At 44.1% G+C, this 14,135-nt stretch overlaps 2 protein-coding genes across 2 annotated transcripts in view; one reads left to right on the forward strand and one right to left on the reverse strand.

Annotated features, from left to right (window-relative positions):
* The window catches only part of LOC307214639 (uncharacterized protein), a 268,943-nt gene that overhangs the window by 72,926 nt on the left and 181,882 nt on the right, over nucleotides 1-14,135 (forward strand). The window lies entirely within an intron of this gene.
* Nucleotides 11,503-14,135, reverse strand: part of LOC307214731 (uncharacterized protein) — a 38,783-nt gene continuing 36,150 nt past the window's right edge. The window contains exon 6 of the mRNA XM_079973683.1: nucleotides 11,503-13,316. Coding sequence (XP_079829809.1) covers nucleotides 11,782-13,316 — 1,535 coding nt within the window. The 3' untranslated portion in view covers nucleotides 11,503-11,781. The remainder of the gene's footprint in view (nucleotides 13,317-14,135) is intronic.

Genomic DNA, 14,135 nt, shown 5'->3' on the forward strand with positions numbered 1-14,135 from the left:
TTCTCCGTCAAAAGCGAAAGAGAACATACACACAGAGAAACACTCCCGTATGTGCCTATAGCACGCCTCAGAATGTGAGACGTCACTCAGAATTGTTTAACCCTGTAAGTTCTGATTCTCCTCACACCCCCTCTCATCTTGCATCCTGAGGGAAACTGTGAGTATAGCTCTCCCCAAACACAACCCTTCACAGAGGTGGACTCCACGGGCGTTCTGACCTCTGCACAGTCAGACTGTTATTCTAAAGCAGCAATGCTGCAGCAAGCAAAGGCTACAGCAGCTCAGACTGCTGCTTGTGGCTGGAAAGCCAAACAGGAAGTATGTGACTGTTGCCATGGAAACAAAGGGGCAGTCCATTCTGTACTGAGCACCGGATGTTAGCTCAGTGTGTGTGTCATATGACCTGTACAGGATGTACATGGGTGGAGTTTGGAGTTTCTCTCTGTTTGTTGAACAGAGCAGACATGTTTTCTCTGTACTGAAGTGAAAGACAGGAATAAAGACAATGTAGATACATTTCTGTCTGTGTCTGATTCCCCTCCCTGGGGATATGCTGGAGAGCAGGGAGGAGGAGGAGCAGTTGGTGTGTTTTTCTCACAGCCTGAGGAAAATCGCCGGAACGGACCTCGTGTGTTTTTCCTACCGGGAGTCGCCGGAGGGAGGTCGAAAGAATTCAGCCGGTGCCTGGAGAGATAGGCACATACCTCTGACCGGCCCTAAATTTTGACAAACACAACCCTTCACAGAGGTGGACTCCACGGGCGTTCTGACCTCTGCACAGTCAGACCTCCGGAACTTCTTGCCAAGCTCTTTGGCAAAACCTTGCATCTGTCTATCTGTGTGTGCACAGCTCTCAGCCTGCTTGCCCTCTGGCAGCTTCGTGGTCGAGCACACATCTAAAGACCTCATTGAGTTCAACTCCTTTCCCATTGCCTCTTGCCCCTTCCTGGCTTTTGTCTCGGGCAACTGTTGAACCTCCTCAAAACTCTCAGGTTCACACTGTTCGAAACCAACCCACGCGCTGATGACCTGAAACCTCTCAGGTGGTACCCCCTTTGTCGTGCGTGCAGAACGTCTGAGCACTGTCTCAGGTGCTCCTTCTGACCCACTGAGGTCAGCAAGTGTGTCACTGGTACCAGAAGACTCCCCCTCTGACTTACTGCGTCTTCGGGCCTTCTGAACTTTGCTAACGGGAGACGAAGGCTCACTCTTGGGCTCTCTTTTAACAACCTGTGGAAATGCCCAATCCTGTTCTTGACCCTGGTCAGCGACCTGGTCCTCATCAACAGGTTCAGCTTCTGCCTCTCCCTCCTCATCAGAATCAAGCAGACATTCTGAGAGAACGTCAGGATTCGCATGGATCCTTGACCAACCATTCTGCTCACAGAACTCAGCATTTCTGCTGACTAGAATCCTGGACTGATCACCATCTGGATATGCAAACCTCCACCCCTTTGTCTCAGGCTCGTACCCACAAAAGATCATTTTCCAGGACCTCGGGTCACCTTTCTTTCGTTGAACCTTTGGCACAAGCACCCACGCTTCAGAACCAAGGACACGGAAGAAATGCACCTTCGGTTTCTTTCCGTGGAGCAAGAAATACGGGGTGTCACCTACCACTGAATTGTAGGACCTGTTCATCGTGAAATTGGCCGCCTTCCAGGCTTCGGCCCAAAAGCTCTGAGGCAAACCAGAGGCAAACAGTAAAGCGTCAGCTGCTTCAGCTAGTGCCTTGCTCCTGTGCTGCGCCACACCACTCTCCTGAGGAGAAGTAGCAACCGTCAACCTGTGACGTATTCCCTTCTGGCGGAAGAAACTCTGCAGAGCAGACCCAGTGAACTCTGCACCTCGGTCACTCTGGAAGCTCTGCACCTTAGTGGAAAACTGTAGTTCCACCGCCGCAACCCAATCTTTGATCAGTTGCGCTGCCTCGCTTTTGCGTTTCAGCGAGAAGACCCACGCGTTCTGGGTAAAATCATCTGTCAGCGTCAGCGCAAATCTGGCCCCGCCCAGACTCTCTGGCATGGGACCACAAAGGTCTGTGTGCACAAGCTCAAAAGGCTTTGTGGTTACCCTCTCCGATCTGGGATAACTGCACCCTTTTACCATTGCCCTTCTGCATGCCCTACAATCTAGGAATTTGTCACATGCTTTCATCTTGCAACCTACAGTGCATTCGGGTAACTTCTGGATATCTTTCCAACAGCCATGTGACATTCTCCTGTGCCACAAATGAGCACATGAATCATGAGTGGGAACATTTGCACACTTCGCCTGTGCTGTCTCAGCTTCCCCCTCACCCTCCAGAGGTGTCTCCAGAACAAAGAGGTTGTTCTGACATGCAACACTGACCAGTTGTCTCCCACCCCTGGAAATAGAACAGACATTATTTTCAAAGCAAACCTTGTACCCTTCCTGTAAAAGAGAAGATACAGATAAAAGACAATGTTTCATTCCAGGCACAACGTAGACCTCCAGCTCCGCCTGCAAAAAAGAAACAAACACATTTCCAACAGTAGTTAAAAGCCTCTGTGACCCATCAGCAAAAACGACTGTCTTCCCAGTTGAAACAGCCCTGCAGTTCCACATTTCACCACTAGGTAGCGCTGGAATCAGATGGTGACTCGCTCCTGAGTCTATAACCCAACGCAGCACTCTGCTCTCACTGGAGTTGTCCCTTAGCATTGCCATGGAGGCTAGATAAGAACCGTCCTCCACACTTCCTGTGTCACGTCCTCCCTGCGCATTCCCACGCTGGCCCCCTCTCCTGGACTGGCTGCCATGGAAACCTGGCTGACTGCCATGGGAAGCGACCTTGGAGACATCCTGCTCAGCCTCTCTGGCTCTCCGCGGACAAGATCGACGCAAATGGTAAACAGGCTTGCAGATAAAGCAGCGATGAGTGGAAAAAACCTGAACTGGGCCTCCAGCTGGCCTGGCCCCCCCTCTGCAACCGGATGGGCTCTCTGTGCCAGCTCTGCCCCCTCTGAAACGGCGTTCTTCCTCGTCACACACAGTGGAAAACTTTACAAACTTGCTTTTGGTCTTCTCTGCCCCCCCCCAACTTTTTCTACAGCTCTCCTTGAGGCTGTGACTTCAGGGACATGACCAGCCGCCCCCTCTGGGCTCTCGGCTTTCTCCCGGCCCTGATCTCCTGCTGAGCTTTTACACAGACTCCTCAGCACCTCCCAGGCAGCCTGAGCTGACTCAACGCCCTCCAAGTGGGGCAACAGCAAAGCATCCATGCTTGCTTTCAACATGCAGAGCTCCCTTTGCATTCTCTGCTCTCTATCCTCCAGCAAAGCAGCCTCAAAGCCTGCTGCATCATCCTCAGCAGCAACTGGCATGGGTGGTGCCGGCTCCTTCTGGGCTATACTCCAGAGCCCTGTGGCCAAAAACCACCCCCTTACTCTTCTAACCCAGATACCCCAGGACTGGGTTGTGAGCTTTTCAAACAGGACGGAATATGACTCCTGGCCATCTGCCATCTTCTCCCCCGGGGCTCAGCCTACTCATGTAACAGCAGCTCCTCCGGCACCCGGTTCTGCAGATCAGATCCTCCCAGCGAGCTCCTCTGCCTCAAAACGTTAGGCAAAAGCTCCAACTGGCTCCAGCTCAGCTAGCTTCTCCCACACACACAGGCACGACTTGGCAACAGCCTCCAAAGCTTGGCTGACTTCCCATAACCTGTTGGGTCAAAATGGCGTCCGGCACGTTTCCTTGCTGCGCCACTGGCTGTCCGTACCGATCAAAACAACTTCAGCTTTCTTAGCTTAGTCCTAGCAGAGTTCACGCAGCGGGGAAAAAGTGTTGCTGTGTGTGGAAAATAAATCAAACTGGATGCAGGCTTTTCTCTTATCTCCAATAGTCTTTAATGAGTAGAATAACATTGTAAATCAGCCCGGCGAATTGGCTGGCATGCTTCCGCTTCTCCGTCAAAAGCGAAAGAGAACATACACACAGAGAAACACTCCCGTATGTGCACATAGCCACGCCTCAGAATGTGAGACGTCACTCAGAACTGTTTAACCCTGTAAGTTCTGATTCTCCTCACAGTTTTATCCCATGTTAATGACCTTTCAACTGATTCCCTGGTGTCCCGCTGGAATGTGAGGTTAACCAGGGTTATTGACCGTTTGGCTCCAAAGCGCCATCTCCGATTGCATGGAGCGCGGACAGCCCCGTGGTTTTCCCCAGAGCTGAGGGCAATGAAACAATCACTGAGACGGCTAGAGAGCTGGTGGCGGAAAACTCATTCCGAATCTGACCGGACACGGGTTAGAGCTCAATGTCGAGCCTACCAAGTGGCGATAGCGACAGTGAAGAGGACCTGCTTCACCACCTCTATTGCGTCTGCAGAAAACAGAAGCAGGAGACTCTTTCAGGTGGTTTGCAATCTAACAGAACCAGCAGCCCTGTGAAGTAGGCTAGGCTGGCCCAAGGTCCACCAGGGAGCTTCATGGCTGAATGGGGGATTTGAACCCTGCTCTCCCAGGTCATCCTAGTCCAGCCCTCCAACAACTACAACTCTGCTTGGCTCCATTTTGCATCTCTCCATCAGAAGAAGCGCGGAATATCCCCTCGGGGGATTCCAAGCAGCACGGGGGCTTTTTAGAGGTTCCACAAGGACTCTGCAGACCTCAAAACCTCAAGGGGGTTTCCTTGAGGGACAGGGTACCCAGCGGCGTCCAGGCAGGTTCTCCTGTTACCCGGGTTTAGCCAAAAATCCGAGGACAGGATAGAGCAGCGGACGCGAAAGGGAAGGCACTGCCAGCTCGGTGCTGCACTGTCTTGAGCTTCAGAGGAAAGCGGTAAGCTTCCAGAGAAAAGAACGAACATAAAGCTCACAGGATAAATTTATCCATGAAAATATTGGAAATTAAAAGAGAAGATTTGGATTGCTGAGGGATGTGTAAAGGGAGTCCGTCCCTTCAGCGGTGAGAAAATGGTGCAGAGAACAAAGTTACAAGGAAGAAGACGGAAGTGAAAGTTCCTGCTAAGTAAGTACGAAAGTGAAAGTCCTCAGAAACAATGTACTGAGGCAACTGGCATTTTGAAACAACTTAACAAGAGAGGAGTTTTAAAAAAGGACCTTGTATCTAGAACTTGGGAAGATTTCTGAAGCTCAGAGGGAGAAAATATTGTGCTGAACTCCAGCCCAAGGAATAGTAATCTTTTGTGAATGAACTTGGAGTGAAAAGTGAAGTGGAGAGAGCTTTAAATGGTGCCAGAGGCTCCATTACTGCAGCGGAAAGATTGAAATCAGAAAAAATCCCAAAGATTTGCTGAACTTTGACTAATCTCAACTTCTCCTTAGAAATGCATTTGAAGGCTCAAGGTTGTGCTGGTTAGGTTTTATTAGGACTTTGCTGGCCTTTAAAAGACTGAGTTGGGGGGGGGGAGAAAAGGGAACTTTGCTTTTTCATGAAGAGGAAACAACCCCTATAATTAAATACTTTGATGGATTAAGCCAGCAAGTGGCTAGAAACTGAGCATTGGGTAAAGAAGTCTCCTTTTTCCTTATAAAAATATCTTTTTTTTTCTTCTTCTCTCCCCCCCTTTTTGTGTGGATTAAGCCAGCAAGTGGCTAGAAACAAAGAGACTTTCTTGACCTTTCTGCTAGAAGAGAGAGCTGTTGGGATTTTATTGAAAGACTAAGTTTATAAGCAGCAGAAGAACAGAAGAGGATGACCCCGGGAAGGAGTAATTAGTTGGACTTAAATTTTAATTGTTGTGGACGTTTGATAACTTTTATTTCATGAGAATTGGTGTATTTTGGGTTGGCACCTCCGGCAATGGCGGAGCTCCTCCGATCAGGAGGAACTTACTCCGTGAAAAACAGGGTCTGACCGTCACGGCGAAGGCGGAGACCCATTGAAATCACAAGCGGGAGAAGCTTGTGAACCTGGGATTCGGCTGGCACCTTTTGCGCCTCCCCTACTCTTGGGGAAACCCTGTTTTGGGGACCCGGAGCGACGTGGGGTGAGTGGCGCAGTGCTTTGAATCGACTGCTTCTTTCACGAAGTGAAGACGCATTGTTGTTGCTGGAGAGCGCTGACTTTTTCCTGTGGACAATTGGATTTTGAACAACTACCCGTGAGTAGAACGGAAAATTGGATCTTTAAACACCTTGATTTGGCGCCGAAGCGGGAAGGTCATAAACAGGAAGTCCGCCTTCCGCTTTTGTAAATAGACTGAAGCAAAGACGTTACAAGTTAAAGTCTTTGAAAGCTCTTGACAAAGGATTAAATCTCCATCAGTTAAAAATACAAACCCCCCCCTTGGAAGCAGGTGAAGAGGGGGAAAATTTTGAACTTAGTAAGCCTGCAGGAGTGAGGGGAAAATCAAATTACCACAGCTCTGAACCTGGGAATGGGCTGCCAGATGACATTTGGGGAAAGTTTATTGACAGAACGGATTTGACAGTTAGCTAAAATAAGAGTAAGATACTGTTTCCATTGTCCTCTTCTACATTTAAAATGGAGGAAAAAGTAACTGAAAATCGAAACTATGTTTATTGCTTGAGTTGTGCTTGAAAGAACTGATACAAGTGGAGACTGTTTCCCTCTAGAGGGAGCTTTTGAAACTGTTATAGAAGTGTAACTGGGAGGTCTCCAGCTGCAAGATAAGGATTCTGAGAACCTGAGATTGACCTTGGACCATTCAAAATGTGGATAGGAGAAGTTATTGTTACTGCATTATGTAAGATAAACTATTCGCTGGAAGAGCTTCATAAAAAGATGGATGACATGACTTTTAAAAATGATAATTTGGAACAGAAAGTGACTAACTTGAGACAAAAAGCGAGCACCAACACAGAAATAATACAGTACCTGGCACAGAAACCTACTTTGGCAGAACAAATGGTGGAGGAAAAGGAGAAAGTTGTTGTATTTGAACCTAAAATAACACAAGCGGGATCCTTAATTTTACAGAAGCAAATTGAGGACTATAAATTGAAGCCTTTTATGATTGAATCTAGAAAAAGCCAGATTTTGAGGATTGGATCCCGGTTTGGACTGAAGAAGGAAAGTTGGAAAGATCCCTCTATCCAGGGATTAATTGACTTTTGGGACATGGACTTGGATTTGGAGGAGATTGAAATTTTGGGGGCCTTTGGATTTGGAGGAATCCTGAAATACGTCCTGAAACACTTTATAGACCCTAGCTTCAACTATGGAAATTTGGCTGAACTGTCCAGAAGGAATAAAAGTATTGTTAGGATGGAGTTTTTTCGAGATTTGCTCTCTAGCATTAAAGAATATGAAGAAGATCTGCAGAAGGGACCTGGAAAAGAGTCAAGAGCCTCGAACATAAGATCTCCAGGTTGATGGACTATATGGAATTGACGGAAAGGACTGGCCGAATCCGAAACCAGGGAGAAGAGTTGATGGAAGAAGATTGGAAAATCTAAAGTTTATATATGGAAATATCGCAAAATTAATGAGTGATAGAAGAATGGTGGATTGATATTTTATGGATTTAGCAGAAATGTTATAAGGAGTTAAGCATATATAAGTATTTTAGTTTTAATGTTAAAATAAGGTTAAAAAATATGTTATTTATAATATGATAGAGAATAGAGAAAGATGGAAAGGATTTGCTGAAATAACTAGTAGAAGTGGAATACAAAAAGGGAGGTGAGAGGAGGTCGAGGAAACAAGGGAATGAAAGAAAAAGTATTGAAAGGGGGGATGTAATTTTTTTAAAAATTGTTTTTGCTTTGTTTTATTTTATTTAGGGTTAGGGTTAGGGAGTGGGTTTGGTTTAGTTTAGTTTAATGGGTTTAGTTTAATGGGTTTAGGTTGTGTTTTGTATTGTCTATATATTGTATTGTATTGTCTTTTTTCCTTTTGTTTTTTCTTTTCTGTCTTCTTTTCTCTTAAAAGTAATAAATATTATTTAAAAAGAGAGAGAGAATTGGTGTATTTTGAATTGGATTGAATTGGATACAAAAAGGGGAAAAGTGAAAGTTATTGTGTGGGGAGGGGAGAGAACCTAGAGGCATATAGATAAATTACAAGTAAGGATAATTGTGCTATATATTTGCTGTGCCTCCAGAGCACTCCCTGATGGACAATGTATATTATTGCAACAAATAAGTCAAAATGTCAGGGGGAAATGGGGGGGATTGGGGGGACTCCAGGGGATAGGAGAATGTCTAAACAAGAAGAAATCATAGATTTGGATATTTTGTGGTTAAAAATAAAAGAGGAATTCAAACAAAATGAACAACACATGGAGAAAAAATTAGCAGAGGTACAAGAAACATTGGGAAAAAAATAGAGGGAGTGGTAGGGGAACTCTCAAACAAAATCAAAGATTTAACAGTTAGATCAAAGACAATGGAAGAGTCAGTGAAAAGAATTCAAAAGGAAGTTAAGGAAAATAGGAAAGACAGAACAAATTAAAGATGAAGCTGCAGACTTAAGTAAAATTCAAGAGCAGGTGTGGGACAATATGGCAATGCTGGAGATGCATCAGAGGCAGATGAATTTGAAATTTCGAGGGGTAGTTGAAGAGATGAATGAAAATATAAATATAAAAATAAAAATGATCAAAGAATTGGCAAGATGGATATGAAAGAGGAAGAAATTGAATACACAGTAGAAAATGTATTTAGAATAAAAGTAAGATCTTTAAGGGCTAAAACAAAGAAACTATCCGGATACTGTCTGATGATTTTCAACTCCTTAGATATGAGAAATGCAATCTTGAGAACGAGTTATAATAATAAGTTGATAATTGGTGGGAAGCCAATTATTATTTTTTAAAGAAATTCCTACCAGATTTTTACGAAAAAGAGACGAATATAAACAATTAGTGAGCTTGTTGAAGAGAAATGGGATTCAACATAGGTGGGAATTTCCCGAAGGGATTTCTTTTTATTACAAAGATAAAAGATTTAGATTAACAGACTTCCAAGAGGTGAGGAAATTCTCAAGGAGATATGAGGAATTAGGAAAGTTGGAAGGAAACCGAGTTGGTCCCAGACCTGCAGGAAAGGAGCTTGAGCCAGGTGTTTCCTGCTTGGCAGGGGGTTGGACTCGATGGCCCTTGTGATCTCTTCCAACTCTATGATTCTATGATTCTAAGAAGGAAGAAGAAGGAGAGAAAAGAAAGAAACGGAAGAGGAAGAAAAAGAAGGAGAGGAAGAAGTAGAAGAAGAGGAGGAAGAAGAAGTAGAGGAGGAATCAGACAACAAATCCACCCAAATTTAAATTAAATTTAAAAGTTGACTGTATTAGAAAATGACTTTGAAATTGTTAACTTGGAATGTGAATGGGCTGAACAATAAATGTAAAAGAAATAAACTGGAAACTGTTCTGGGGGAAAAGAGAATATAGATGTAATTTGTTTACAGGAAACCCACGTCACAAAACTATGGAATGAAGGTCTGAAATTCACAGCATGTACCACCTTAAAAGAAAACAAAATGAAAATGATGTACCGCTGGTATATCACCCCTGACAAACTAGCAAAAATGTACAGAATGAGTAACAAAGCATGTTGGAAATGCAAAACAAAAGACAGAGAGTTTTTTCACATGTGGTGGACATGTGGAAAAAAAAATTGGGATATGGTATATAACGAATTGAAAAAAATATTTAAATATACTTTCCCAAAAAAAGCAGTCTTTTTTGCTGGGGATGATAGGTAATTAATTAAAAAAAGCAGACCACAAACTATTCATGTATGCTACGACTGCCACCAGAATCTTAGTAGCCCAAAAATGGAAAACCCAGGAAATACCAACCTTAATGGAGTGGCAGACGAAAAAGGTCGAATAGGTAGAATTGGCGAAATAGACTCATAGGATTTGGAACCAAGAAGAAACAAAGTTCAAAAAGGAATGGAATAAATTTGTTGAGTATATAGGTAATAACTGCAGAAGCTTAAAGACTGAAGCAGGGTTAAAATAAATCTTGTGATGTGGATAGACGGTAATTAAGATACTGAGAGAAAATTAAATATGAAAGCCGGATGAAAGGAGGGAGGGAAGTCTGGGCGTGACAGTACGCGTGGTAAATAAGTAGACATACAATTGTTGAAATGAAGAGCGTGACATTGCTGCTCTGGCGAGCCAGAGCCGCACACGGCGTTTCCGTGTGCGGCTCTGGCGAGCCAGAGCAGCAATGTCACGCTGGCCACGTGACCCAGAAGTGTCTCCGGATAGCGCTGACCCCTGGCCTCTTAAGTGAGATGGGCGCACAACCCCAGAGTCTGTCAAGACTGGCCCGTATGGGCAGGGGTACCTTTACCTTTACCTTTAATGCAAGTGCTAAAGCTTCTTCAGATGACATACCTTTTGACTTAGATTGTATAGATGAAGCTGCAGATGAGGCAGAAGGGCCAGATGTTGATGCTCTTCGCAGCCAAGATTTCCCAGACCTCGTTGTTTTGTCTTGGAGAGTCTACTTTTTCTTTTCCATCTGCCATAACACTTTAGCTGAATACCCAAGGTCAATCTCACGACCACAGTTTGTTTTGAAGTGGAAAATTCCCCTGGCCCAATTGTTGTAACAATTTCAGAAACTTCCTCTAGGGGGACACAGTAGCAGTCTGTACTTGTTGCATTAAAAAGCAGCACTTTTTAAACCCCCATTTCACAAAATAAAAGACAGTTTCAATTTCAGTTACTTTTCAGTTACTTCCCCTTCTTTCTAAGATCAGAAGGAGACAGCCAGAAACAATGTATCTCCCTTGCAGAGCTAGCTGTCAAAAAGTACTCTATTCACGAACAGTGCATTTCACAATGCGGCAGTCTTATTGTCCATTGGCAGCCCGTTCCCGGGTTTTGAGCAGTAGATTTTTATTTCCTTCCCTCTCTCTTGCAGGCAAATATAGTCCAAGCCTCTCCCCCCTCCTCTCCTGCAATCAAGGGGGGAGTTCACTTATTTTGATGTTGAAATTTTGGTCCTTTCCGATCAACTTTCCCAAGGCTTTAGCTTACAGCTTTTTTGCTTTAGTCTATTTACAAAAAGCGGAAGGCGGACTTCCTGTTTATGCCTCCCCGCATCGGTGCCAAATTAAACCTTTTTTTTCCTTCCTTTTTTAAATTTATCCTACTCACGGGTAGTTGCTTTTGTAGTCGAATTGTCACAGGAAAAAGTCAACGCTCTCCGGCAACGGCTGTGCGGCTTCGCTCCGTGAAAGAAGCAGTTGACTCACAGCAACGCGCCACTCGCCCCGCTTTGCTCCGGAGCCCGTAATCGGGTTTCCTTGCGAATTGGGGGGGCGCAGTTTTGAGATCTATAAATTCCAATTAGCCAGCAGAGGGTGTCACAGGGCCAGCCTACTTTCCCTTTAAAGCAAACATGGGTCTCCAGCTGTTTTTGGACTACAACTCCCATCATCCCTCGCTAGCAGGACCAATGGGGATGGATGATGGAAACTGTAGTCCCGGGAGCTGCTTGGGACCCAAGTTTGGGAAACCCTCCTTTAAAGCAACTTTGGTGTTTGGCCCACAAAGATGGGACCTGTCCACGTTTGTATTTTGTTTTTCTCATGACCTTTGTGCGGTTTTTAAAATTTCTTAAAAGGGAAAATTGAAAGCGAAATTGTATGGCAAGCTGCGAAAGAAAAAAAGGTTGCATTTGAAAAAAACACACAAAGAAAACCTGGGGGGTGGCCTCCTCAAATATTTTATGGGGGGGAGCAAAGACCCCTAGGAATTTAAGAGTGGCTGTATTCCCTACACCCACAGGTCTCAGGAGGCTTAGAACATAAAAACACAACATAAAAACACAAAACATCACGTTAAAATAGCATTAGATGTCATTAAGAAAAAGGCCTGGTTAAAACGGTGTGGATTTGCCAGGCTCCTAAAGCTGTATAATGAATTCTTTGATGGGAAGTGAGATTGGAGCTGTTCCTGAAGCTCTTTCCACATTCCATACACTTATAGGGTTTCTCCCCTGTATGAATTCTGTAATGGAAAGTGAGATTGGCGCTCTGCCTGAAGCTTTTTCCACATTCCACACACTGATAGGGTTTCTCTCCTGTGTGAATTCTTTGATGGGAAGTGAGATTGCAGCTCTTACTGAAGCTCTTTCCACATTCCACACACTGATAGGGTTTCTCCCCTCTATGAATTCTTTGATGGGAAGTGAGTTTAGAGGTAACAGTGAAGCTCTTTCCACATTCCGCACACTGATAGGGTTTCTCCCCTGTATGAATTCTTTGATGGGAAGTGAGATTGGCGCTCTGACTGAAGCTATTTCCACATTCCACACAGTGATAGAGTTTCTCCCCTGTATGAATTCTCTGGTGGGAAGTGAGACTGGCGCTGTGCCTGAAGCTTTTTCCGCATTCCACACACTGATAGGGTTTCTCCCCTGTATGAATTCTTTGATGGGAAGTGAGATTGGCGCTCTTACTGAAGCTTTTTCCACATTCCACACACTGATAGGGTTTCTCCCCTGTATGAATTTTTTGATGGAAAGTGAGATGGCCCCTCTGACTGAAGCTCCTTCCACATTCCACACACTGATAGGGTTTCTCCCCTGTATGAATTATTTGATGGGAAGTGAGATTGGCGCTCTGCCTGAAGCTTTTTCCACATTCCACACACTGATAGGGTTTCTCCCCTGTATGAATTCTGTGATGGGAAGTGAGAGAGGAGCTCTTCATGAAGCTCTTTCCACATTCCACACACTTATAGGGTTTCTCCCCTGTATGAATTTTTTGATGGAAAGTGAGAGAGGAGCTATTAGTGAAACTCTTTCCACATTCCACACACTGATAGGGTTTCTCCCCTGTATGAATTATTTGATGGGAAGTGAGATTGGCGCTCTGCCTGAAGCTTTTTCCACATTCCACACACTGATAGGGTTTCTCCCCTGTATGAATTCTTTGATGGGAATTGAGAGAGGAGCTTGTACTGAAGGTCTTTCCACATTCCACACACTGGTAGGGTTTCTCCCCTGTATGAATTCTGTGATGGGAAGTGAGAGAGGAGCTATGAGTGAAACTCTTTCCACATTCCACACACTGATAGGGTTTCTCCCCTGTATGAATTCTGTGATGGGAAGTGAGAGAGGAGCTATGAGTGAAACTCTTTCCACATTCCACACACTGATAGGGTTTCTCCCCTGTATGAATTCTGTGATGGGAAGTGAGAGAGGAGCTCTGAGTGAAACTCTTTCCACATTCTATGCACTGATAGACTTTCTTTCCAATGATATTTCGTTGATGGGAAGTGGAATGGGAGTTTTGACTGCAGCTTTCTCCACACTCCAAATTTCTACATGGCTTCTCCTCCCTGGGGATTTTATCGTGGTCACCTTTGTTCTCAATTTCCGATTCATCACAATCTGCAATGGAGACAAAAAGGGATTAGAGCCTTAGAAACAAATAGAGAAGAACTGAAGGGAGTTGGGTGTGTGTTCATTAACTGTGTTGTTTGTCATTAACCAACATATTTATTATAAGATTCTGATGAGTTGTTGAATGTTGCTTTGTTTGATATAAAGTATTGGTTAAAATTGTGGAAGACTTTTGGAAAAAAGTGTAGTTCTTCTTTTGGAGTAATATTATAAATTTATATATCAATGGAAAGATAATTTGATCAAGAATGCAATCAAGAATGCAATCCAACAAAGTTTGTTCAATTACCTATATTCTATCAAACCTTATAGCCAAATAACCAGAAAAAGGAAGCACAACTTGCTTAGGTTGACTTTTGTCAGTGTCTTATGTGATTGCTATCAAGTTGGTCATTTAGTGAGGTTGAAAAACATAATCAAATTAAAGAAATGGCACAAAGAGTTGACTAATCACCCAGAAAGTGATGTAAAATTGTACTATTAAGTGAACAAGGCTACAGTTATGAAGAAATTAGATGAAAGATTGGAAAAACTACACCAAAGCTGGCCTTTCTATATTTTTGAAGAGGTATAAAGAGACTCAGTCACTACAAAATCAGAGTGGTAAAGGCGGGAAAAGGTGCACAAAGGCAAGTGACGATCGAAGAATGAAGAGACTGTCCCTACATGACAGAAGAATATCATCTGGGTGGATACAAGATGACATGGTACAATGTAATGTGAAGTTGAGTGCAAGGACTGGTCTAAATGTTAGAATTCTAAGAAAAAGCCATTGTTATCTCTCAAGCAAAGGTTGAAAAGATTAAA

This window comes from Podarcis cretensis (genome assembly GCF_951804945.1).
Source record: "Podarcis cretensis genome assembly, chromosome: 4".
In the NCBI taxonomy this organism is placed as follows: domain Eukaryota; kingdom Metazoa; phylum Chordata; class Lepidosauria; order Squamata; family Lacertidae; genus Podarcis; species Podarcis cretensis.